Genomic DNA, 25504 nt, shown 5'->3' on the forward strand with positions numbered 1-25504 from the left:
GAACGCCGTGCGCTGTTGCCCGTGATTACCCGAATGGCCGGATCGCCTTTGCTAGTAGCCTTTTTGGCTTTGGTGGTGCCTCGCAGGTGATGGTGGTGGTGGGCAGGCCGGGACCATTTACAGCGGGGATAAGAAATCGTCCAGGTGAAGAACTGTTCCTTGGAACGAATGCTGAAGTTTCTCAAAAAAAAAAAAAAACTTGGGATGCTGAATGTGCCAAGCTGGCACTGACTGACATGTGGAGGAGCATCGCGCCCGTCCGTCGCCGTCCCGCTGCATCCGGTAACCACCGCCGATCAACGTCGGGCGGGCCGTGGCGAGGGAAGTCCACACGGTTACGATCTCCCCATCATTTCACCCCACCCCACCTCACCTCACCCCAAAGCGTCAATGGCAATCAATCCGAGGACGGGGAAAGATGGGCTGGTAGCGGGCGGGTGAAAAGGCAGGAAATACTTTTGCTTCCCCTCCGCTGGGGCAAACGCAAGCCCGAACGAAAAGGGCTTCGTCAGCCGGGGGCAGAGAGGTTAAAAAAAGGTTAGGGGAGGGGAGGCCGGCGGAGCGCGAGGGGCGAGGCGACGCGGTGCGGTGCCGGGGACGGGCGCTGCTGGCCACGGTTATAAAAAGTAACGGGGCGCGTCGCGGGTAGAAAGCCAGGGGAGGGTGCGGTGGGAGGCAGGCCGCGGCTCATTTCCCCCCTTCTTTCTTCCCCCCGCCCGCCCGCGCCGTTCCACGCCGCCGCCGCCGCCCGCCGCCCGCCGCCCGCCGCCGCCACGGGGACACAATCACCGGCGCCGCGCCCCACCGGCCTCCTCCTTTGCGCCGCGCCGCGCGGGGCTGGGCTGAGGTGGGCCGCGCCGACACGCGGCACGTGGGGAGCCACCACCACCACCACCACCACCACCCCTATGCTCCTTTGCCCGCCTGCTAAGGTAAGGTATGGCATCGATTCCGCTCCATTGCCCCCGCCTTTCTCGCGTCGCGCTCCGTCCCTCTCTCTCCCTCCTCGCTTTGCTTGCTCCAGGCGATTTGCCCCGGATCTGTGTCCCAGCCGCCGGATCTGAGCGCCCACCGGGCATTCGCTCCAATGCGAATCCATGTATAGGTTTGTGCCTGGCCGTGCCGCGATAGCTTATTTTCAGGATTGTGCCGGGATGCTTTTCTGTTTGGATTTTTCATCTTCCTTTGGTTGGCTGATTTAGATTTTTGCGCGGAAAGGTTCCTTTTCTCCCGTTAAAAGGCGCCTTTTTTCTTCCTATAGATGAGAAAAATCTATGTTTTCTGTGCTTGCAATGTAAATTGTGATTGAGGTGGCAATGCAGAAGTTTGAGAGAGAAGCTCAGAAAAACAAGGTAGCAATGCAGGCGTTTTCCCACTAATTCCAACCTGAGGCGATATTTTGAGTTCGGAGATGTTTCTATATGTATGGATTTTGCTACGATAAATCCGTTTCAGCCAGTAATGGGATAGCAACATTATTTTCGAATTTTGATGTTTCAAGCAACGGTATAGCTCGATCACCACGCCAATTGAGATGCCGGGTCGTTATTGCGATTGATGAATAGCATCATTGATAGTACCGATACTGTTTGCAATGTCCAGCTCCACCAATGTTATACACTTCTACCCTGGTATTAATGTATGCCTAGTATTATGTGATTTAGGTAAACGAGTGCTATATCTGATTCTGATATTTCCCTGAGAAATATGTTTCGTTTTGTGCATTAATGTTGGTTCTAGCAACACGTGAGCCGCAAATTATTATCCACTTAAAATGATTCAATTCAAAATTTTGCTGTGTACAGACCTCCATGTATCTTAGTATATTAAAAGGGATATTAAAATGGATTCTTTAAACTAGATTCGGAAATGTTGCTAAATTTGTGTTGGTTTCTGATAGAGATCGTCAGTTGACTGCGTTATATATAATCCAAATGGTTCTACGTCGCATCAATGTTCATGCTTCGTGGAAATGATTCTTGTTCCTTTGGCATACACTATACCATGTCATCGAGCGCAAAAAGTTTTATAATCGACCACATCATTCTGATTCAAATAAATTGTGTCAGATTGCACCAGCAGTGATCTTGGGAGCTTAAAGTGTTCATCAAAGACATGGGAAAAGTGGTCTTCGGGGCATATCACCTTCAATGCAAGCTATTTGTTTCAGAAGAAACTTTTGATTGGCGTGTTTTAGCTCGTGGGAACACCCAACTCTTCTCTCTGGTGAACTGCACATAGTGGTTCTATGCTCAACGACAGCAGGCTGAGGCGATCCTGAAGCGATACTCCAGTCTATGCTCCACATCTACATGTAAAATACCTGCTTTGTTTTTCCTTTCTTTTGTTCTATTGGCTAAGTTTTTATCATCTCATTTTGTTTATTCTCTGTTTATCAGCGCATCATCTCCAGAGTAACTTCTTATTGTAGTCAAATCCAGTAGTAGATGCTGATCATGTAAACTGGCCAATGATGTGCTCGTAGAATAATTAAATTCTACTATTGGGAGTTCAAACTGTTCTTTCCTGCATGTATTAGCATGTGAAAACTAAATCAACCATATCTCTTGAAACATTCTGAATTTCTTTTCTCTTAATATATGCAGGGTCAACCATCTTTACTGCATTCAGTCTCCATCTGTCACTCCCTAGTTAGTTGCCATTTGCTTGCTGTATATCATCTGAGGTCAAGGCTCATCCTTGCTATATTCTGGGACTCTACTATGGTTGCTGTGGGATCTTCGTGAGGGGACCAAATCCAAGACAGCACAAACCAGTGGAGGCCCACTGTTCAATTGACGGATCATACATCTGTTTGTGCGAACTGATAGACAAGATATTGGTCGCTTAGACTTTGAAACACTTCTCTGTGCTTGTTGTTGATTTTTCTTGATACCTGGTTGTCCCAAAGGAAAAAGGCTTCTTGATACCTGGTTGTCCCAAAGGAAAAGGCTTCTTGATACCTGGTTGTCCAAAGGAAAAAGCTTCTATCAGGCAACAAAATTACCGGAAAAATGGATAGGTAACCCTTTTTGTATTTTTTCTCTCCTCTGGATAACAGTTGTATTGAATTCCTGTTTCGGGTTTGCATTTTTCTTAGAGCGCCTTATCTTTGCAGATTCAAGTTGATTAAGGAAGTTGGTGATGGGACATTCGGGAGCGTATGGCGCGCTATAAATAAACAAAATGGTGAAGTTGTACGTATCCTATGATATATCACTCTTGCTATCTTTACCTGAACTGTGAAACAATGAAGTTGACGTCAATGTTTCATATTAATCCAATGTAGGTGGCCGTTAAGAAAATGAAAAGAAAATATTATTCTTTCGAGGAATGTATGAGTTTACGTGAAGTAAAGGTACTTTAGCCAGTCATGTACTCGTCTCTCTGATGTTCTCTAGCATATTACTTACCTTCAAATAACATGTCTTCTTTATTGAAGTCTTTGCGGCGCATGAATCACCCTAACATAGTGAAGCTCAAGGAGGTCATAAGGGAAAATGATATATTATACTTCATAATGGAATACATGGTACTTAAGCACGTGATTGATAACAAAGTTTATAACTACCCCATATCATGCTTTTGTTGAATATTGTCCATTGTTTCATTTAGGAGTGCAATCTCTACCAACTTATGAAAGACAGAGTAAAGCCTTTCGCGGAGTCAGATGTCCGTAATTGGTGCTTTCAGATTTTCCAGGCTCTTGCCTATATGCACCAGAGGGGATACTTTCATCGTGACCTCAAACCAGGTAGGATTTCTTATGTACTCATCTACCCCCTGCCCTGTATTTTTCTACCAGCCAAATTAAATGGAAGTCTGACATTAGTGTATTGTGAGTTGTAGTTAAAGCCTTCTAGCAGCTATAGGTGTTCCAATTTTGCAGATCAACTGATGCATTTTTTTCATTCATTCATATTTTATTGTTTTATTAACTATATTGCTATACCATTCCAGAGAATCTGCTGGTTAGCAAAGATGTCCTAAAGCTAGCAGACTTTGGTCTAGCAAGAGAAATTTCATCTGCACCACCATACACAGAATATGTGTCAACACGCTGGTTAGTGCCGCTCCCATGGCCCCACCACACAGAGAACAACAATGATATACTTTTTCTTGAACCCCATGTGTTTCAATGTCTTAGGTACCGAGCACCTGAAGTATTGCTCCAGTCATCTGCTTATGATTCTGCAGTTGGTAAGAACCTACTACTGTCTACTTTGTGCTTGCCTACACATGCTAGCAACTAATAAATGGACCTTCTTCATAACTTGGTAGATATGTGGGCAATGGGTGCCATAATGGCCGAGCTGTTGACACTCCATCCTCTTTTCCCTGGCACAAGGTAATATGGTTTACCATATCTTCTGCTATTGTGACTGGCACTCTCTGCATACTTCGTATGATTGTGTCTGTTCTTTTCCCCTCGTAGTTACCGTCTTTGATCACTTGTTTCTTATTTCACTGTATAGTGAAGCAGATGAGATTCTCAAGATTTGCAACGTTATTGGTTGCCCAGATGAGCAAACATGGCCCCAGGGATTGTCTCTTGCAGAGGCGATGAAGTATCAGTTCCCACAGGTCAATATTCATGTTTCCTTGTCTATAGTACTATTGCTGTGATTCTCCAGGTCAGCAATTCTTGTGTAAGCAGTAGAATTAATACCTGTTATTTGCGTTATCTGTAAGTTACTAGCATCTGTGAGCTGTGTTATTTCCTTCGTCGTCATGCATTTTATGCCCTCATGTTAATCTTATGGGTCCTGTTTTCTTGAGAATATCAGGGCTGCTTCACTTTGCATATTGTGTAGCCTTCACACCTTTTTAAATGTTATGCATGGTTTATGGAGTGCAACTCCATGTTAGGTTTGAAACAAGACACGAGTCAACATCTTGTTCTAACTTGATTCATGACTTTAACCTAGATTATGTGTGATCTCATGCACTATGAATGCACATGAATACTTGCTCAGTGGTTCTTTGTATATGCAGATCAGAGGCAGTCAACTGTCGGAGGTAATGAAATCAGCCAGTAGTGAGGCAGTTGACCTTATATCCGTAAGTCCTTCAAATTTTTTGTCCTAGATGACATTCCCGAACTCATTGGGTTTCCTAATTTTCCTTTTCCTTCTACATCTTGTAGTCTCTGTGCTCATGGGATCCTTGCAAGAGACCAAAAGCTGCGGAAGTTCTCCAACATGCCTTCTTTAAGGTAAAACTATTTTTCCGATTGTTTTGTTGCTTTTTCTTTGCTCTGGAGACTAATCGGTTTTCTTCTTGTCATCCAACCATTAGGATTGTACATATGTTCCAGCTTCTGTCCGGCCAAAAGCTGCAGGCCCTCCTAAAACTCCTCCGGGTGGTTAGTATACACACTTTTGCCCCATAGCCTGTTCGTTCCTAAAGCCCTTGTTTTACTATGATTGGTCCATTTGTTTCAGTTGGAGCAAGAGGACTTTCAGGACACATTGCTCGGAGATACTCCACTGGAGCTCTCTCCACAAGCAAACCTGCTGCCAACATATCTATAAAACCGAGCAGCTTATCTAAGATCGGTAATATATATTATCTCTTTTCTTGAAGTACTCATAATTAACTAGCATTACCGTCTAAATTGTAAATCTGTTTATCCATCTTCCAGGTGTGCAAAGAAAACTTCAATTGGATCGCCAGGCACCACAGAAGAGTGCACGGCCCACTGAGAGTAACACCAAACAAACTACTAGTCGAGTACCGGCAAGGAATAGCCCAGGCAAGTTTCCTATATAAAGCTGCTTTGCGTCCCAAAGCTTGTGGTCTGATCATGAAGATCTTTTTTCTTTCTTTCACTGGAACCACAGGGAACGCGAACCCGATATTAAGGCATTCACGCAGTTTACCTGAAACTGGCCGGGCAACGGTTCAGAAGGTTTCGACTATCACCGAAAAGCTTGCTCATATGTCTGTGACCTCTCGAACACGCACGGCCGTGAAGCCCCCTGTCCCGCTGTTGAAGGCTGGGCATCTCAAGTCAGACTTCCTCGGGAAATCCGACGAAATCCCTCCGGCAAAGAGATTGACAAGAAAGTTGGTGAGCTAAAGGAGTATAGAGTGAAGAACCGATCAGCTGCAGCAGCGAGGCATGTAGGCTACAGAGCGAAAACCAGGTTCGCCTCGGCGCCAACCGTGTGTTTTGCCTGTTCATGGTCCTTGCGGTAGTTTCCTCCCCCTGCTTGCTTGGTTCAGGTGCCACGGTAGAGAATGTGTTGTGAATGTGCTCGAGCCTGCTGACCTTTCCCTGTACTGGGGTGTGGATTTGCCCATGCCCCGAGTTTGTCCCGTGTATGAACAAAACATGTGTGGTCTTGGTTTGGTTTGTGAACTAGTTTTCTCAATCGTTCATATCGCAGACCGTTGTCCTGTTCATGTGCAATCTAACAGTCGACAAACCCTCCAATGAAGAGGATAATTTGGCTTCGCTTGTACAGTTTGCGAGATTTAATAGAACACGTTAGTGTATCCTGCCTGGTCAAATTTTAAATTTGTTGGGAAGTCCATTCATATTTTTTGTTGCGCCGTGACAATATATCTCCCTTACATTTTCAAAGCTTTTAGGGTCTCTTTGGTTTGAAGTTTTTTGTTTTGTTTTGCATTTGCATTTGCTATTGGTGAGTTTGCCTGAAAATTGAAAGGCTGTAAGCCAACTTTTAGTCCATTCGATCCGAAAAAATGGATCGGGGTTCCACTATCAAATGGATAATTGGTGCAAGCTGAAGGATATTGCACCCCTCATTCATGAAAAATTGGAAGGTGAGCGAGGCGCTCAAGGAAAATGCGAAAATGCTTGGATTTATAAAATTAAGCTCTCCTATGATTTCTCCTGGGTTCATATCGTTGAGTTCATTGACCTTTGGATGCTTATCCATATTTCCACCTTGATGACCTCACTGAGGATGGCATTGTTGGGAAGCATACAAATGATGATCATTACATGACGACCTCTGCAAATAAAGTGCAATTCTTGGTGATCATCTTATCCTCTATGGAGCACACGGTTTGGAAGCTTGGCCCTCCCAAGGTCAAGTTTTTCATGTGGCCTATTCAATTAAGGGTTTGGACGGCCGGCCGCTTGGCCAAGCATGGATGGCCAAATTGCGGCCCTTGTCCGCTTTGCGGAAGGGAGGCATCATGCTTTGATTTTGAAGCCTTGTCTTTGTCTGGCTTCATCTTGGGACTTTTGATACCTTCTTATGGATTGGTGGATCAACCTCTCCGGGTTGACACCCATGGCATCTCTTACAATGCTTGTGTATTGGACAATTTGAAACGAAAGGAATTCCCGTGTCTTCCATCACAAGAGTGCCCCTCCGTCTATTTTGCTCAACATGATAAAGAATGAGGCCAAGCTTTGAGTCATCACCGTCTGTAGATTTGTGAGGTGCCAGTTTGGGCGAGATTTGTACTTGGCCATGGCTGAATTGTGGTCTGTACCACCACTTGAATCGTTGAAACCCATTGAGAAGGAATGGCTACTGCAGGTCCTAGCTCCTCTAACTGATACTCAGAGAAGTATGGTGATGCTAATCTTTTGGAGAAGCTGGTATGTCCGGAACGAAATTATTCACTTCAAACCTTCCCCACCTATGGTTGTCTCGATGCGGTTCTTACAGGAACATATGAATATTTTGTTCTGCATCAAAATAAACCCCCATATGGACCTGGCAAAGGGAAAGCACAACATTAATTTTGAACAAAGAGCCATACCACAAGTGCAAGCCCCCGTTAATGAAACTTCATGGAAACTGCCTCAACAAGGTTGGGTCAAGCTTAGTACGGATGGTTCTTACTCATCGGAAGGTGGTGCGGGAGCTGGGATGATATTGCCGAATGTTGATGGCACTATTGCATGGAAGGGGTGTCTTTTGCAATTCAACGATCTGATCTTCCCATTGAAATCGAGATGGATTCGAGGGTGGCGGTGGAGATGCTATCCAGTGGTGTAGTGGATCGTTCAGTTTATGCTTCTTTAGTTGGTGAAATTAAATTTCTGTTAAACCTTAGGCATTCTTGTATTACTCATGTCCCTGGCTGTCAGAATAAAGCGAGTGATAGGCATGCCAGCTTTGCTAGATTAGAAGGTCGGACCATGACCTGGGTTGGGTCAGGACCTGAGGATATTGTGAAGATTGTCCTGGAGGATTGTAAGGACCTGGTAATTGAGTAATACAAGTTTTGTTTACCCGAAAAAAAATAGTCATCACCGTCTGCCAAAAAATTAGGGTCAATAATGCCTGGAGAGTAATCATTTTATCTTCTAAGGCTGGTCGCCTATAACACAAACTCTATTTTGCTCTTAATTAATAGATGAGGCAAAACTTATGCCTTTGTTTTGAAAAAAATGATAATTGGTGTAAGTCAATTATTTGGGAGAAGAAAAGGAGGAAAGCTCCGCCCCGAGGCCGAGCCAGGATAAAGCACTAGCCAGAGATAGGCGGAGCATTGACATGGAGGAGGGGGTTTGCTTTTCGTGCTTGATCGCCGCTCGGATTAGGTAAAGTGCCGCCGCAACTAGAGGCAAGTTAGGGAGACGAGTGGCTAATGAAGGGGTGGTTGGAGTAGGAAGAAAGGACAGAGGGAGAAGGAAAGGCTCAATGAAAGTGTGTTTTTACTTTCTAGTCTCGGGCTCACATGCACCCGGATAAACAGTAAAATCCAAAAAAAATATTACTGAAAATCTAAAAAAAACTATGTTTTTAGATAAACACTGATGAATGTTTGAATTGCATGTGAATTTTTGTTATGAAATCACATTCGTGGATGTGTGGGAAAAAATAAAATTAGTGCTTGAAAATGATACGAAATCTTTTTGAAGTATAGATTCTGTTTTAATAGCCCAGACCTCCACAAATGCCATTACATCACAAATTCTTGCACGCAGCTGAAACAGTCAATCAATGTTTACATTAATTTTTGTTTCAGATTTTAGATTTTTTTTTTGTTATTCCCCCCTTCAGCTTTTACTGTTCATATGTGAGCATGTGAGCTCGAGACTAGAAACTCAATGTCCATGCCACATTTCTACCAATATTACTATTCATCATCCAAGGTGCAGAATAACTTATTCTTCACCCGAGATAAACTTTCGATCACTTTATAAACAAATTACGTTTGGAATACAAATATTTACATTCATATTGATTCACTACGTAAAATTTGGTATAAAAAAACAGAAAAAAGGTTATAAGACCACAAATATCGTATTTTATGTATGTTTTACACTATGTTTTTACATTCGTAATTTTACGTAACATAAAATATTTTAATTTTACGTAACATAAAATATTTTTTACGACGAGTATATATATTTTCTTACGTTCTCTTTTTACGTATGAAATAAGACACAATTTACGAAACCTAAAAATACGATTCATTGATGCCTAAATAGAGAGGGGGTGAAGAATAATTATTTCTCACCCAGGGTGATATATATTTTGCCTGTTTCTTACCGTTGTGAAGTTCATGTGAGATTTAAACAGATCAAAGTTCACACAAAGCAGGTAAAAAAAGAACAAAGAAACAAACGAATCACACTGTTCAGCAAGATACAAACCGATCCAAAAAAAGGAAGAACCGGTAACTGTCCGGTAAACACATTTTACACAAGGCGCAGCAGCCTGAACCATCAACCTGCCGCCTCTCAAGACGAATAGAACTAACGGCAGCACTAGCTTTAGTACAGTATAAGTATCACACCATCACCATCACTCTAACCTACAAGGCCCCCCTGGACCCGGGTCACCTGACGTACGTACGTGTTAGCTGGCTGCTTCAGTTCAGTGTGCCTCGCTCGCTCGTCGCTACAGATACTGCGTGTGTATCCGGTCCCGGTTCTGCTCCCACCACACCTTGGCCCGCTCCTCGCCGAACCGCTCCCGGCTGCAACCACACACACCACACCATCGGTCGGGTTAGTCGAGTTCACGTGAGCGCGCGAGATTCGGCAGCAGCAAAGGTGATGGTCGGCCAGCGGTGGGCGTGCCTGAAGCGGACGCGGCGGAGCTCGCGGGTGCCGTCGCCGAGCTCGCGGATGGTGATGTGCACGCCGGGCTCGTCCTGCTCCACCCACTCCGCCGCCTCCAGGTCGCTCGCGTTGCTCACCGACACGGACGCCTCGTCCAGCGACGACGTCGTGGCGCGCGACGGGTCGTAGGGCGCCGGGGCGCCGGCGCTCGACGGCATCGACGACGCGCCCGCCCCCGCGGCCGAGTTGAGCATGTTGAAGTGGTGCGCCCACACGTGGTCCGACGGGTCCGGCACGGCCGTGGACGGGTGGCACGCCGCCTTGTATGACGTGGTCCGGGTGATGGGCCGCTCCCTGCTCGCCGCCGTCGCGGACGGCGGCGGCAGCACCACCGGGCTCTCCCTCGTCGAGCCGGCGCGGGAGTAGAATGATTCTCTCTGCTTGCAATGCAAACCCACGGTTTCAAATCATGATCAGGACACGGATGAAACGAGAGGACGACGTGGAAATATATGGCGGCCGGCGACTGACCTGCATGGCGTCGTCGATGGAGGACGACGGCGTCGAGAGGCCCTGCTGCCGGAACGTCTGCACGTTGTACAGCTCCACCACGCGGTCGTAGTTCTCGCCCCACCACCGCTGCGCCTCCCACTTGTTGAACATCTCCCGGCTGCATTTTTTTTATGTTGCTTCATCAGTTCATCACTATCACTCAGTCTCTGCTCACGATACCGGCATCGAAGCATCGATCGATCGGCACAAACCTGAAGCGGATGCGCTTGAGGTCGTTGCCGGCGCCGCCGGGGATGGAGACGAAAGTGATGTGCACGCCGGGCTCCACCTGCGCGGTCCACTCCCTCGGCACGCGGTCTTCCTCCAGGACGACGGCCTCCTCATCGTCTTCGTCGTCCTCGGCCTCCTCCCCGATGCTCGGTATCCAGCTCGCGCTCGGGTTCCTCGCGTGCGGCTGGAAGCCATGGTTGATCTTGGGCATGTCCCACGTTGTTGACGGGGCGCCCGCGCTCGACGTTGTTCTCGTGTAGCTGTACGCCTCGCCGGCCCCGTCGGACGTGAAGCCCGAGTCGTCGATGATGCCCGGGTACGCGGCCAGCCGGCTGGAGCGGTGGAAGCGGTTGCCCCTGAAAGATGGGCTCCCGGTGGCCTTGTAGTGCTTGCCGGAGCCGGAGAACTTGAGCACCATGTCCTTGAGCTGGAAGCACATTTGCAGGAGCTCCGTCAGTCAGCCAGATCACCAGTTAATGTAATGTAATATACTCATAGCAGAGAAGACAAAATATCAATTGTGACTCGAATTAGTAGCAGCATATAGTACTAGAGAAGGGAACGTGTTATAATTAATTAATTGTTAATTCTGCTCGATTAGGACCCAACAAAAGAACGGACGAAAGGAACGCCGTGTTAGCTTGCCGGGGTGTAGCTGAATATTCAGACACACATTTCTTCAAACAATATCACCAAGTACATCAGTGTCGCGAATATATTTCGCCTCGCAATCAAACGTCTCGCTCTAGTGTGATGCCATCCATCACGGTTAGTACTTTCTTTCTTTTTTATGAGAAAGTATCTCTCTAGACACCACCACTACCACATTTGCCGGGGGCATGGTATCACCTAAGCATCGGGAGCGCCTGATATTTCCCCCCACACACGTCCATAATGAACGGCTCCGCCCAACCCAAGAGCCACAGGGAGGAATCATCATGATCACTTTTAGGTCTAGAATGTGCCCTAATCTTGTTCCCGAGATCAAGCATCAAGATCGTGCCTACTGCGCGATAATTCATCAGTCTTTAAGCAAAGCTTCAATCATAACAGCGGGTGTTTAATGATAGATGCCGTTGTTGTAACTAGTGGTAGTAGGAAACTAACCACGCAGCACATTTTCGCCTAGCAGAAGCCTAGAAAGCACAAAGGAACCAAAGGCCAAGCGCACCACCGTGCCCTAATTAGTCCAGCGAGGACATCTTTGGTCTGAAGCAAGGAACAAATAAGCACTTGCGTACTACTACTCCAAGACAAAGCGGCACCGATCATGATCAGCCAGCGGGGAGGCTCCCATAATGCATGCCGTGTGTTGCCTAACGTTTGTACTTTAACTGATTGCAAAAGCCAAAGCGTGCAGGAAGCCAAGGTGTAAGGAAAGGACAGTGGTAAACACTCGAGGGGTGGCATGATAACGCAGAGAGGATGATGGATGGATGGTGCAGGGAGAAAGAGGCCCGGGCCGGGCCTAACTCTGAAGCCTAGCCTTGCGACCAGGCCCATGGAAGGACCACGGAATGAGTGATGCTACTACGGGCTACGGCCCATCTTTATTCCTTGCGTGAGCAGCAACACACACATTTGGAACTCGTATTATAAAAGAAAAGATAGAGAGAGTATTATAGTATTGGCTTGGAAGAGTAAAGCCAAGGGTTAAATCAACCAAAGAGCGGCTTTCCAGGATGGAAAGGCCCCATTAGCATCTCCCATCATGTGTGCTTCGCCATACCTTTCTTCGGAGCAAGGAGGACGGACGGACGAACAAGCAACGGTACCAAGTGCGAAAGGCGGAGAGGGGAATGTGGGGAACAAAAGAGACGAGAACAAATCCCATCCTTGCGCACAGCGCCCCAACCCAAGCCTGGGCGTTCCGGTGCGGGGATCGATCTAGGAAAAGCAGGCGCTTATATTCCCCTGGGCCTTGACCGACTTTGTGACCCAATAATGTTTGGAAATGTGAGGACACTGCCATCCATCATGTACTACTAGCTCCCACTTGGACGCCGTTCTCCCGCTTTTCATTTGAAAAACTAGACTGGAATGCTGTGTACTGTGTAGTACTCCTATGTGTAGTGTATTGCTGTGCTCCCTCGTGTTCTTTTTCAAATGTCAGGGACGGCATGCATGGTGGCGGCGAGTAGTTGCAGAGCGCATTCAAATCGACTGATCAATGCATGTAGTACGTACGTGGTACTCTCTGCACGAGCAGAAAAAGCAGAAGCCATGGTGGGCGCTAGCTTAGCTTATAGCTGTTCTTCCTCGGGATACCGAGTTTATTTGTTGGGATGCAGCAGCAGAACACTAAGTGAGTAGGTAAAGATGCAGGTACGTAGTACTAGCCAGTACTGCACGACGGAGTACATACATACCTGTGAGGTGAGGGACTTGCCGGCGTCCCTGCCGTTGGGTGCGCCGACAGCACGGGAGCCGTCCTCCCCACCGTCCTTGGTCGAGCAGGCGATGCATGCCAGCATCTTCGCTTCTCCCTTTCACGCCCCGCCGGCCACTCGATCGCCTGCTTCTCCCCTGCTCCGGATCACACTGCATCGCAGGTATATATAAACGATTGTTGGTCAGTTGATGCTTATCTTGAGTGACACCAAGCTTCACGCAAAGGAAAATGCAAATGAAAGGCTCCGGTGCAGCCGCCGGCGGCATGTGTAAAGGGTCTGTCTCTTCTCGGATGAAATGAATGAATATTTCTGCATCGAGCTTGTACTACGTGGCACCGGGCCCGTACGAGAAGCACATGAGCAGGGCCATGCACGTTTGGGCGAGAGAGCGCGCGGCCGGCATAAATTCCTGGTGAGTCAGTCAGTCAGTGCCGGCGACGTGCGCGCGCCGGCCACCCTAGGCCTAATGCATGCCGCTCTGGCTTCTGCCGCAGCCTTTGGGGCCTCCTTAAACGCGCGCACGCGGACAGACAGCAACCGCACGTCGCGCGCGCGCGGGCAGCCACAGCCCACAGCCATCGCCGTACGGGCGCGGGCGGGCACCCGCAGTGCCTATCGGGAGAGCGCACGCGCGCGCGACGGGCCCCATGCATGTGTGCACGCGCCGGGGTGGGCGCCCGGGCCTGGCAGCTAGCTCCGTCCATGTCCGCTCTGGCTGCAGGGCACTGTCGCTATGCCATGTCTGTCTCGTGGAGCTGCCCCGCTAGGCCTGCCTGCGCGGTAGGGGCGCCACGGAGCAAGGAACCGAGTCAATGCGGCAGCGTAGGAGGCTGCTTCGTACCACAGGCTATTTGACAGAGAGCAGCGGCCGGTGGTGCAAGGCCGGTAGGTTGATTGCATGCATGGATCGGTGATAGGGTGATGATGGTGATAGGGTGACACCGGATCGATGCTGGATGCTGCGCGCTGCGAGCCCGCCACCGGTGGGATCGGCGGGCTTTCCAGAGCGGAGGGGTGGGCTCGGTACTCGGTAGAGTGTTCATTCAAGTTCTACGACGGACCTCATTTATCTGCGCTGCTGGACACTGCCGCAAGTACAGCGTGCGCAGAGAAGGTTCCGCGTAGATCTTGTGTAAGTGTATATCATCGCTGGAAATAATTCTCGCAAAAAAAGAAACAGTAACAATAAATTAACAGTGGTAGAACAACTACAGCCTGCCCTCTCCGTATGTCGATCCCTGTCGCTCCTCTGTCAGCTAGCTTGAGAGAGGCGAACAAGGGACCTGATGGATGCACATATTGCCCGGATAGGCCCATGAGGCCCTTTAAAGCCCAGGGCCCCGAGGAGGTTCTCAGTCACTGCCAGTGGACCCCAGTAGAAAAATCGAAATGCAAACCAACATCACAAATCCAACATCGCCGCTGCCCGCTGGCTAACGTAACAGCGTGCCATCTCAGAGAAGACGAAGATAACAGTGCCACGCAGAGATTTAAGACCAGCTATCGTGCCGTTTCCCTAGTAAGTAAGCAGAAGCTGATATACAGTACGAGCCATGAACGGATATGCATAATGCCAAATGAAGGCAGCACACTTACCAGTTCCGCAAACGTCCCGATCGATCGCAGCAGCGCTTCCGGCCACGCGGCAACAGTGGTGGCGTCCGTATCCCCCCCTCGCTCACTGCTGCATCCTTTTTTGAGTGGTCATCTCACTGCTGCCTCTGACGCCGAAATGATCTGAAGATTGAACAGGGGGAGGAAGCGGATTATACTCCACTTACACTTAGTATGATGATGATGATGATGATGAGGCAAGTGTGCGACTAAACTCGAAGGTTCGGTGTGCGAATCACCACGAGCCTCCCCCGGTAAAGAAACGGAGGAGGGGGAGGAGGAGGAGGAGGAGCACTCATTGGTGCGAGAGGGCGTCCACGCCACGGGAAAAAGGCAACAGTGGGAAACAATGGGATTGCCCCCCGAATGGATGGATGGACCCAGGAGAGGCTGGAGATCTTAATGATCAACGCCGCAACGAACTCGATGGCGCCCGGTAAAAAGAGAGAAGGCAGACCGAAATGTCCTAGAAAAAGAAGGAAAAAACAGAGCCGGAATGCGAAGCCAAGACGAACAAGATCTTGTCGGGAAAGGGAAAAAAAGAAGAACTTGGGAGTACCTTCTTCTTCTTTCCTCTTCTTGGCCGCTGCCTCCGCTCTGCCCCTCTGGTGAAATGCCCGGTGGAGCAGACTGCGGACGGATCCTCGTAGGCGCGCGCGGGCGGGCGGGCCGGCGGCGGAGGGGCAGGATCGCCGCGGAAACGACACCGCGCGGCAGAGCTTTCGGCTGACGCAGCCCTCTCGAGCAACTGACGAGGAGGGAGTTTATTTTCTTTCTAATTGTTTTCGCGAGAGGGGAGCAGAGGGAGGAGGGAGGAAGCAGAGAGGGTGCTGGTGGGGGCGGGGGGTGGGACGGGATCCCCGGATTCGCTCCCGGCCGTCTGATCCGCCCTGGAAATCGAGCGAATGCCGCTGCCAGAGCACGCGCACGCCGACCAAGCGCTGTGCCTCCCCGAGTATTTATATAGGGGCCTCGCCTCCGCCCCGCCCCGGCGAGGTCGGTCGGTCGGTTTTCAGGCGATCCGCGCCGTCCGTATCGCCCGCGTGGATGCGTGGCGTGCCGGCACCGTGGGACGGATTCGGGTGGGCCGCCCGTGCTCCCCCCGCGCCGGGGCCCGGCCCGTTATCCACGCATGGCGCCCTACGTGACGTGTTTGGTGCTAAAGTTGCGCAGGTGCGGGCCGCGTGACGGACCGCCGTGGCCGTGCTGCTACACGGCGGTCGGGTTGGGGGTCTCGCCGAGGCGGCGCGGCCGTGTCGTATCTGCCGGCCAGCCGACGGGCCGGCGCGCCCTTTGCTTAGCCTGAGCTTGACGCCATTGGGAAACGGGACAGGTTGTTGATTGTCGGGGAATCTGAAAATCACGTCAAATCGATCGCCGTAGTATTCAGTAGTACTCCCTCCGTTCGGATTTACTGGCCTAAAACCACGACGAGTAAATCAGAACGGATGGAGTACTACTGTACATGAGACTACCCACAATAGAAATAACATAGATAGTAACATCACACATATCTAGGTTAAATAGATGATATGGCATACAATAAATGAAAAAAGAGATGAAAGTGATAACATAACTAGTTACTATTAGCATGAGTAACATCACATATTAAGGCAAGATGTGTGTATAGCCTAATAAATAAAGTGCTCTATGTTACCACACATATATTACTTCCCACTATAGATGTAGTAATATAGAGTAATAACAAGAGCATGTTACTAGTTTATATTACTATCCATTATGACTAGTCTGAGGCTGCCGCAATTAAGGACAACGATGTTCCTGTAAAACGCTCCTGAATGCTCGGACCGGCATTTTCAAACACACCTTTGTCACCCAATGCCCGTTCATCAAATGTGTCTCAACCGGTTCGGATGTCCGAGCTCCGACAAACAGGAACCAAATGTATGGGAAGTTTGCGAACGTTCGGACCTCTGCCACGGTCCATTCGAAATCCCACATGAAGCACCTTTTTCCCATTTCGTCCTTCTCCGTTATGCTATGTATCCATTTCAGTTAGCGACTGACGGCCTTGTGGTGCCATCCCTGTTGCCACTCCACTTCAACTACGTCGTTCTTTAACTTTGGATCCGGTCGCAGCCCAGGTATCCTTCGCTATCTGCCGACACCATCCATGGCAGACACCATGTGTGGCTAGTGTTTGATAAAATGTTGTTTGTGTTTTTTTTACGTTTTTGTTATTTACTTCGAAGCAAAAACAATTGATACGGACAAAAAGTACCTATAGCCCTAATTCATTGAGTCGTCTTCTTCGAATGAGGATGAGGAATATGAGGATGATACGGCGATGATGAGGGCAGTTCTTGTAGGCGCGGTGCATGCATAGAACCATGTTCTCAAATACAAGGGTTCACTAAAGGGGCATCCAGTGTCGAATCAAAATAGTGCACGAGGCATCTGGTCGAGCATTATGGGGTCCTATGGATAACTAGAACATGTGTCCTATTAAGCTGAATTCAAATACAAAATAATTTATTTTAAAATTTTATGTTTGGATTGTAATATTTTTATTTGAATTATTGTTGCACTGAAACATTTATCTTTTGATTGCTTAAGGATTGTGCTATTTATCTTTGATTGTTTTGAGTAGTCTAGGTATAAAAAAAAGGGAAAAATTTTGTTTTTGCCACTCTAGATTTTGCCAATTTTCCTTATGCCATTCTAGTTTTTGACATTTTTTTACTTTTGACAGTTATCACAATTGCCATTCCGTGTCAAAAGCAAAATAATTTTATTTCAATTTTGCTACTCTTAGTTTTTGAAACATAGCACAATTGCCACTCTGAAAATTTTGCTTTTGGCACGGGAATGGAAATTGTGATAATTGTCAAAAACTAAGAGTGACAAAAGTGAAATGAAAAAATCTAGAGTTGCATAAGGAAAATTAGCAAAAACAAAATTTTCCCCCAAAAAAACTGGTACGACCCTATTCTTCTCCACGTATCACGTGTCCACGGACGATGGTGTTTGTTTTAATGGACTGTGTTGGTGTTGCCCTAACAAGTTAGTATGCACACAACCGTGACAATCGCATGGACGGAAATGATGCAAAATATATGACCAAATGCAGCTAGTACGATGCCTGCGAGGGTGTAGGGCTGGTTTACATATTACATCTCTTTACTAAGATACTAAGCTCCCTAGGAATGCAAGCTTTTGGTGTGTCGGGTCTTCAGAGTCGTTTGTGGGCCCACTTGTAAGGGGTGAATCGCTGATGTGTGCTGTGTTTGGGTCTACATCGAGATGAACGTGATGCACTGATGTTAGTTTATGTGTTAAATGTAAGAATAAACAAATACACACAAAACAACTCAGTCCACCTCACACATCAGATACCGCCTCCATCGTATAAGAGGAAAGCCAAAAAAACCACAAATCCAATTAAAATTTAGCCCAATTCGTATGAAACACATAATGAAACAATCGGCCATAACAACCCGCGCAAAAAAGGAGGCATAGTAAGTTAGTATGCACACAAGTGTCACACGCACACAGATGAAGATGATGTAAGATATATGATCAAACACAACTAGTATGAGGTCTGTGAGGATGGAGGCCCCCTCTGCATACTATATCTATCTACTAAGATACTAAGCTTCCTTCCGTAAAAAAAAATACTAAGCTCCCGGTGTCGGGGCTTTGGGAGTCGTTGGTGGGCCCACCTCTAGTGGAGTGAATCCCTTATGTGTGCTGTGTTTGGGTCTATTTCGAGGTGAACATGACACTAGTATGTTGGTTTATGTGTTAAATCTAAGAACAAACAACCATGCACAAAACAACTCAGTCCACCTCGCACACCAGATACTGCCTCCATCGGATAAGAGCGTAGCCAACAAAAAACCCACAAATCTAATTGAAAGTTAGTCCAACTCAAATGAAATACATAATGGAGCAACCGATCATAACCACATGCATAAAAAAAGGAGGCCTAACACATGATGGCAGGACAACGCGACAACGTGTGTGTCACCCTCTAGTTTCCATTTATGTTGGGTAATAACTTTTCTCCATGTGTGTTGCAAGCACATACACATTGTTATCAATGCCTGGTTGAAGAATAGACTATAAATGAAACCAACATATACACTAATACACTCATTTTGCATCATTATTTTTTATTATAATTTCATGTTTATTATCGATATTTTACACATTATTGCTCAATTCTAATGTATTTTACCATTCAATTTGCATGATACACACAAATATGAAAATTACCAGAAAATATTGGACAACACGAAAACAAGAGCAAAAGTCTAGAAGAAGAAAGAACAAGTTTCTGGAGCTCCAAAAATACCAAGAATTTTTTAGAAATTATTTCGAAAGAAAAGAAGCCGGGAGCCATAAGATGGGTCGAAAAGAGGCCAGATGGCCTCCACATGCTCCCGAGCCACGTGGAGCCCCTGACCACCGCCTTCCGACGCCCTTCAACCTATATTTTTCATCTGACCTAAAAACTACTCAGGGAATGTATGGGATTTTTCTGCCGTAGACTTGAGGCGGGGCACTTTTGCCCTTCGGTAGGCTAATTCTGCTGGAGATCCATCTCTCTAGGGGAGGGAATTCGAAGGCATCATCATCACCGACACTCCGGTCATTATCTCCATCATCATATTCATCAGCAACATCATCTGTATCAACTCCCTCAAACCTAGCTTTCTGATCTATGGGCTTTACCTCAGATCCTTTGCTGAGTATACTTTCTGGTGTTGATTACTTCTTGCTATGTTTTTTCTTTTTTCGAAAAGGAGGTTAAAACCCCTGATCTCTGCATTGTTGTGATGCACACAGCCATCTTTATTAAAGTTGATGTAAGGGCGGATGCCAAAGTCACCAATAAAGAAGTATAAAACATAGACAACTACAATAGAACCATTACAAGATATGAAATTAACACCTATGACTAAGCCCACTGCTTCCACAAAAACACCTTCAAGAAAAGGATATACGTCCTCACACCACGGTTGCCACGTCCAGCAGTAGATAGCAAGGACAAGGATCTTCATCCTACTTACTGCTTGAAGTTGATGAAAATCTCCGCTCATATCATCTATTTCGCCATATTTGAAAAAGGTTTTAACACAACAATAATCGGGCTCTACTCGTCCTTTACCCCGTTTTAATTTTTTTAGATGTTGAAGGTATCTGCGGGGTGAATAAGTTGACATCATTTCGCCTTGGCGTTTAGAGTATAACCAAATGATTTGAATTTCAATTCAGCATAGGCGAAAGCATCAAGTTTAAATGTCCCTCATATCTCATAAAAAAGCTGCACATGTCGGTACGGGTGTTGGTGTCCTGGATTAGGGGGTGCAAGACACGTCCGCCCGCCAGTGATGGGCCGAGCCGAGGACCCATTGAAGATTGTTGGCATGGCCATGTCAGCCTTGGCCCACGACGTGATCAAGACGAAGGTCTCATGAAGACTTGGCGTTCATTTCAAGCGTACTTAAACCGGCATGCTTATCTCTAAAGATTGTAACCACCGATTTGTAAACCCTAGGTGAAGGAAATATGCCCTAGAGGCAATAATAAAGTTGTTATTTATATTTCCTTATATCATGATAAATGTTTATTATTAATGCTAGAATTGTATTAACCGGAAACTTAGTACATGTGTGAATACATAGACAAACAGAGTGTCACTAGTTCGCCTATACTTGACTAGCTCGTTGAATCAATGATGGTTATGTTTCCTGACCATAGACATGAGTTGTCAGTTGATTAACATGATCACATCATTAGAGAATGATGTGATTGACTTGACCCATCCGTTAGCTTAGCACGATGATCTTTTAGTTTGTAGCTATTGCTTTCTCCATAACAATACATGTTCCTATGACTATGAGATCATGCAACTCCTGAATACCGGAGGAACACTTTGTGTGCTACCAAACGTCGCAACGTGACTGGATGATTATAAAGGTGCTCTACAGGTGTCTCCGATGGTGTTTGTTGAGTTGGCATGGATAAAGATTAGGATTTGTCACTCCGATTGTCTGAGAGGTATCTCTGGGCCCTCTCGGTAATGCACATCACTATAAGCCTTGCAAGCATTGTGACCAATGAGTTAGTTACGGGATGATGCATTACGGAACGAGTAAACGAGAATTGCCGGTAACGAGATTGAACTAGGTATCGAGATACCGACGATCGAATCTCGGGCAAGTAACATACTGATGACAAAGGGAACAACGTATATCATTATGCGGTTTGACCAATAAAGATCTTCATAGAATATGTAGGAACCAATATGAGCATCCAGGTTCCGCTATTGGTTATTGATCGAAGACGTGTCTCGGTCATGTCTACATAGTTCTCGAACCTGCAGGGTCCGCACGCTTAACGTTCGGTGACGATCGGTATTATGAGTTTATGTGTTTTGATGTACCGGAGGTAGTTCGGAGTCCCGGATTTGATCACAGACATGATGAGGAGTCTCGAAATGGTCGATACATAAAGATCGATATATTGGAAGCCTATGTTTGGACATAGGAATGGTTCCGGATGAGTTCGGGCATTTTCCGGAGTACCGGGAGGTTACCGGAACCCCCCGGGGAGTATATGGGCCTTATTGGGCCTTAGTGGAAAAGAGGAGAGGGAAGGAAAAGGAGGGAGGCGCGTCCCCTAGCCCAATCCGAATTGGGAGGGGGCCGGCCCCCCTTTCCTTTCTCCTCTCCTCCCCTTCCTTCTCTCCTACTCCTACTACATGGAAGGGGGGAATCCTACTCCCGGTGGGAGTAGGACTCCCCTAGGGCGCGCCATAGAGAGGGCCGACCCCTCCCCTCCTCCAATCCTTTATATACGGGGGAGGGGGTCACCCCATAGACATACAAGTTGATCATCGATCTTTTAGCCGTGTGCGGTGCCCCCCCTCCACCATAATCCACCTCAGTAATATCATAGCGGTGCTTAGGCGAAGCCCTGTTCCGGTAGCAACATCATCACCGTCATCACGCCATTGTACTGACAAAACTCTCCCTCGAAGATCTACTAGATCGTGAGTTCGCGGGACGTCACCGAGCTGAACATGTGCAGATCACGGAGGTGCCGTACCTTCGGTGCTAGATCGGTCGATCGTGAAGACGTACGACTACATCAACCGCATTGTCATAACGCTTCCGCTTACGGTCTACGAGGGTACATAGACAATATTCTCCCCTCTCGTTTCTATGCATCACCATGATCTTGCATGTGTGTAGGATTTTTTTTTTGAAATTACTGTGTTACCCAACAGTGGCATCCGAGCCAGGTCTATGCGTAGATGTTATATGCACAAGTAGAACACAAAGGAGTTGTGGGCGTGGGTATATACATATTGCTTGCCGTCACTCGTTGATTCTTGATTCAGCGGCATTGTTAGATGAAGCGGCTCAGACGGACATTACGCGTACGCTTACGCGAGACTGGTTCTACCGACGTGCTTCGCACACAGGTGGCTAGTGGTGTTGGAAATATGCCCTAGAGGCAATAATAAAAGCATTATTATTATATTTCCTTGTTCATGATAATTGTCTTTATTCATGCTATAATTGTGTTATCCGGAAATCGTAATACATGTGTGAATAATAGACACCAACATGTCCCTAGTAAGCCTCTAGTCGACTAGCTCGTTGATCAACAGATAGTCATGGTTTCCTGACTATGGACATTGGATGTCATTGATAACGAGATCACATCATTAGGAGAATGATGTGATGGACAAGACCCAATCCTAAACATAGCATAAGGTCGTATAGTTCGTTTGCTAGAGTTTTCCAATGTCAAGTATCTTTTCCTTAGACCATGAGATCGTGTAACTCCCGGATACCGTAGGAGTGCTTTGGGTGTGCCAAACGTCACAACGTAACTGGGTGACTATAAAGGTATACTACGGGTGTCTCCGAAAGTGTCTGTTGGGTTGACACGGATCAAGACTGGGATTTGTCACTCCGTATGACGGAGAGGTATCACTGGGCCCACTCGGTAATGCATCATCAAAATGAGCTCAAAGTGACCAAGTGTCTGGTCACGGGATCATGCATTACGGTACGAGTAAAGTGACTTGCCGGTAACGAGATTGAACGAGGTATTGGGATACCGACGATCGAATCTCGGGCAAGTAACATATCGATTGGCGAAGGGAATTATATACGGGGTTGCTTGAATCCTCGACATCGTGGTTCATCCGATGAGATCATCGAGGAGCGTGTGGGAGCCAACATGGGTATCCAGATCCCGCTGTTGGTTATTGACCGGAGAGTCGTCTCGGTCATGTCTACATGTCTCCCGAACCCGTAGGGTCTACACACTTAAGGTTCGGTGACACTAGGGTTGTAGGGATATGTATATGCAGTAACCCGAATATTGTTCGGAGTCCCGGATGAGATCCCGGACGTCACGAGGAGTTCCGGAATGGTCCAGAGGTAAAGAATTATATATAGGAAGTGCTATTTCGGGCATCGGGACAAGTTTCGGGGTCACCGGTATTGTACCGGGACCACCGGAAGGGTCCTGGGGGTCCACCGGGTGGGGCCACCTGTCCCGGGGGGGCCACATGGGCTGTAGGGGGTGCGCCTTGGCCTACATGGGCCAAGGGCACCAGCCCCAAGAGGCCCATGCGCCTAGGGTTTCAAGGAGGGAAGAGTCCTAGGAGGGGAAGGCACCTCCTAGGTGCCTTGGGGAGGAGGGATTCCTCCCCTTGGCCGCACCCCCCTAGGAGATTAGATCTCCTAGGGCCGGCGCCCCCCCTTGGCCCTCCTATATATAGTGGGGGAGATAGAGGACTTCTTACCTTTTCCTTTGGTGCCTCCCTCTCCCTCTCCAACACCCCCTCCTCCTCCATAGTGCTTGGCGAAGCCCTGCCGGAGTACTGCAGCTCCATCACCACCACGCCGTCGTGCTGCTGCTGGAGCCATCTCCCTCAACCTCTCCTCCCCCCTTGCTGGATCAAGAAGGAGGAGACGTGGCTGTTCCGTACGTGTGTTGAACGCGGAGGTGCCGTCCGTTCGGTGCTAGGATCTTCGGTGATTCGAATCACGTCGAGTACGACTCCATCATCCCCATTCTTTGAACGCTTCCGCTCGCGATCTACAAGGTACGTAGATGCATCTAATCACTCGTTGCTAGATGAACTCCTAGATGGATCTTGGTGAAACCGTAGGAAATTTTTTGTTTTCTGCAACGTTCCCCAACAGTGGTATCAGAGCCAGGTTTATGCGTAGTTCTCTTGCACGAGTAGAACACAATTTTTTGTGGGCGTTGATGTTGTCAACTTTCTTGCCGCTACTAGTCTTATCTTGCTTCAACGGTATTGTGGGATGAAGCGGCCCGGACCAACCTTACACGTACGCTTACGTGAGACCGGTTCCACCGACAAACATGCACTAGTTGCATAAGGTGGCTGGCGGGTGTCTGTCTCTCCCACTTTAGTTGGAGCGGATTCGATGAAAAGGGTCCTTATGAAGGGTAAATAGAAGTTGACAAATCACGTTGTGGCTTTCACGTAGGGAAGAAAACGTTCTTGCTAGAACCCTACTTCAGCCACGTAAAACTTGCAACAACAATTAGAGGACGTCTAACTTGTTTTTGCAGCAAGTGCTTTGTGATATGATATGGCCAAAGTTGTGATGAATGATGAATGATCTATATGTGATGTATGAGCTGTTCATGCTATTGTAATAGGAATCACGACTTGCATGTCGATGAGTATGACAACCGGCAGGAGCCATAGGAGTTGTCTTAATTTTTTGTATGACCTGCTTGTCATTGAGAAACACCATGTAAATTACTTTACTTTATTGCTAAACGCGTTAGCCATAGTAGTAGAAGTAATAGTTGGTGAGCAACTTCATGGAGACACGATGATGGAGATCATGATGATGGAGATCATGGTGTCATGCCGGTGACAAGATGATCACGGAGCCCCAAGATGAAGATCAAAGGAGCTATGTGATATTGGCCATATCATGTCAATATTATTATTTGATTGCATGTGATGTTTATCATGTTTTTTCATCTTGTTTGCTTAGAACGACGGTAGTAAATAAGATGATCCCTCATAATAATTTCAAGAAAGTTTTCGCCCTAACTGTGCACCGTTGTGACAGTTCGTTGTTTCGAAGCACCACGTGATGATCGGGTGTGATAGATTCTAACGTTCACATACAACGGGTGTAAGACAGATTTACACATGCAGAACACTTAGGTTGACTTGACGAGCCTAGCATGTACAGACATGGCCTCGGAACACAGAAGACCGAAAGGTCGAGCATGAGTCATATAGAAGATACGATCAACATGAAGATGTTCACCGACGTTGACTAGTCCATCTCACGTGATGATCGGACACGACCTAGTTAACTCGGATCATGTTATACTTAGATGACTAGAGGGATGTCTATCTAAGTGGGAGTTCATTGAATCATTTGATTAGATGAAATTAATTATCATGAACTTAGTCTAAAATCTTTACAATATGTCTTGTAGATCAAATGGACAACGTAGTCCTCAACTTCAACGCATTCCTAGAGAAAACCAAGCTGAAAGACGATGGCAGCAACTACACGGACTGGGTCCGGAACCTGAGGATCATCCTCATAGCTGCCAAGAAAGATTATGTCCTACAAGCACCGCTAGGTGATGCACTTGTTCTCCCTGCAGAACAAGACGTTATGAACGCTTGGTAGGCACGTACCGATGACTACTCCCT

General features: G+C 47.3%; 2 protein-coding genes across 3 annotated transcripts; one reads left to right on the forward strand and one right to left on the reverse strand.

Annotated features, from left to right (window-relative positions):
- Positions 1-756: 756 nt before the first annotated feature.
- LOC123128100 (cyclin-dependent kinase F-4) lies at positions 757-6384 on the forward strand. Its single transcript, XM_044548017.1, has 17 exons — positions 757-937; positions 2070-2314; positions 2607-3022; positions 3119-3197; positions 3290-3358; positions 3443-3532; positions 3616-3754; positions 3961-4063; positions 4148-4200; positions 4282-4348; positions 4476-4584; positions 4996-5061; positions 5147-5215; positions 5299-5365; positions 5445-5558; positions 5645-5755; positions 5844-6384. The coding sequence occupies exons 3-17, from the start codon at positions 3015-3017 to the stop codon at positions 6080-6082; spliced, it is 1383 nt and encodes a 460-aa protein (XP_044403952.1). The 5' UTR covers positions 757-937; positions 2070-2314; positions 2607-3014; the 3' UTR covers positions 6083-6384.
- Positions 6385-9547: 3163 nt separating this feature from the next.
- Positions 9548-15720, reverse strand: LOC123128102 (protein Brevis radix-like 2). Of its 2 annotated transcripts, none has more exons than XM_044548018.1 (7): positions 15353-15720; positions 14776-14916; positions 13156-13327; positions 10768-11213; positions 10535-10673; positions 10022-10440; positions 9548-9918 (listed from the first exon to the last, which is right to left on the reverse strand). In XM_044548018.1, exons 3-7 carry the CDS (start codon positions 13258-13260, stop codon positions 9840-9842), a joined length of 1188 nt encoding a protein of 395 aa, XP_044403953.1. In that variant the 5' UTR covers positions 13261-13327; positions 14776-14916; positions 15353-15720; the 3' UTR covers positions 9548-9839. The 2 variants fall into 2 exon arrangements, with proteins under 2 accessions (XP_044403953.1, XP_044403954.1); XM_044548019.1 differs by lacking the exon at positions 15353-15720 and adding an exon at positions 15009-15287.
- Positions 15721-25504: the final 9784 nt, after the last annotated feature.

The sequence above is a fragment of the Triticum aestivum genome, chromosome 6A (genome assembly GCF_018294505.1).
Source record: "Triticum aestivum cultivar Chinese Spring chromosome 6A, IWGSC CS RefSeq v2.1, whole genome shotgun sequence".
Classification (NCBI taxonomy): domain Eukaryota; kingdom Viridiplantae; phylum Streptophyta; class Magnoliopsida; order Poales; family Poaceae; genus Triticum; species Triticum aestivum.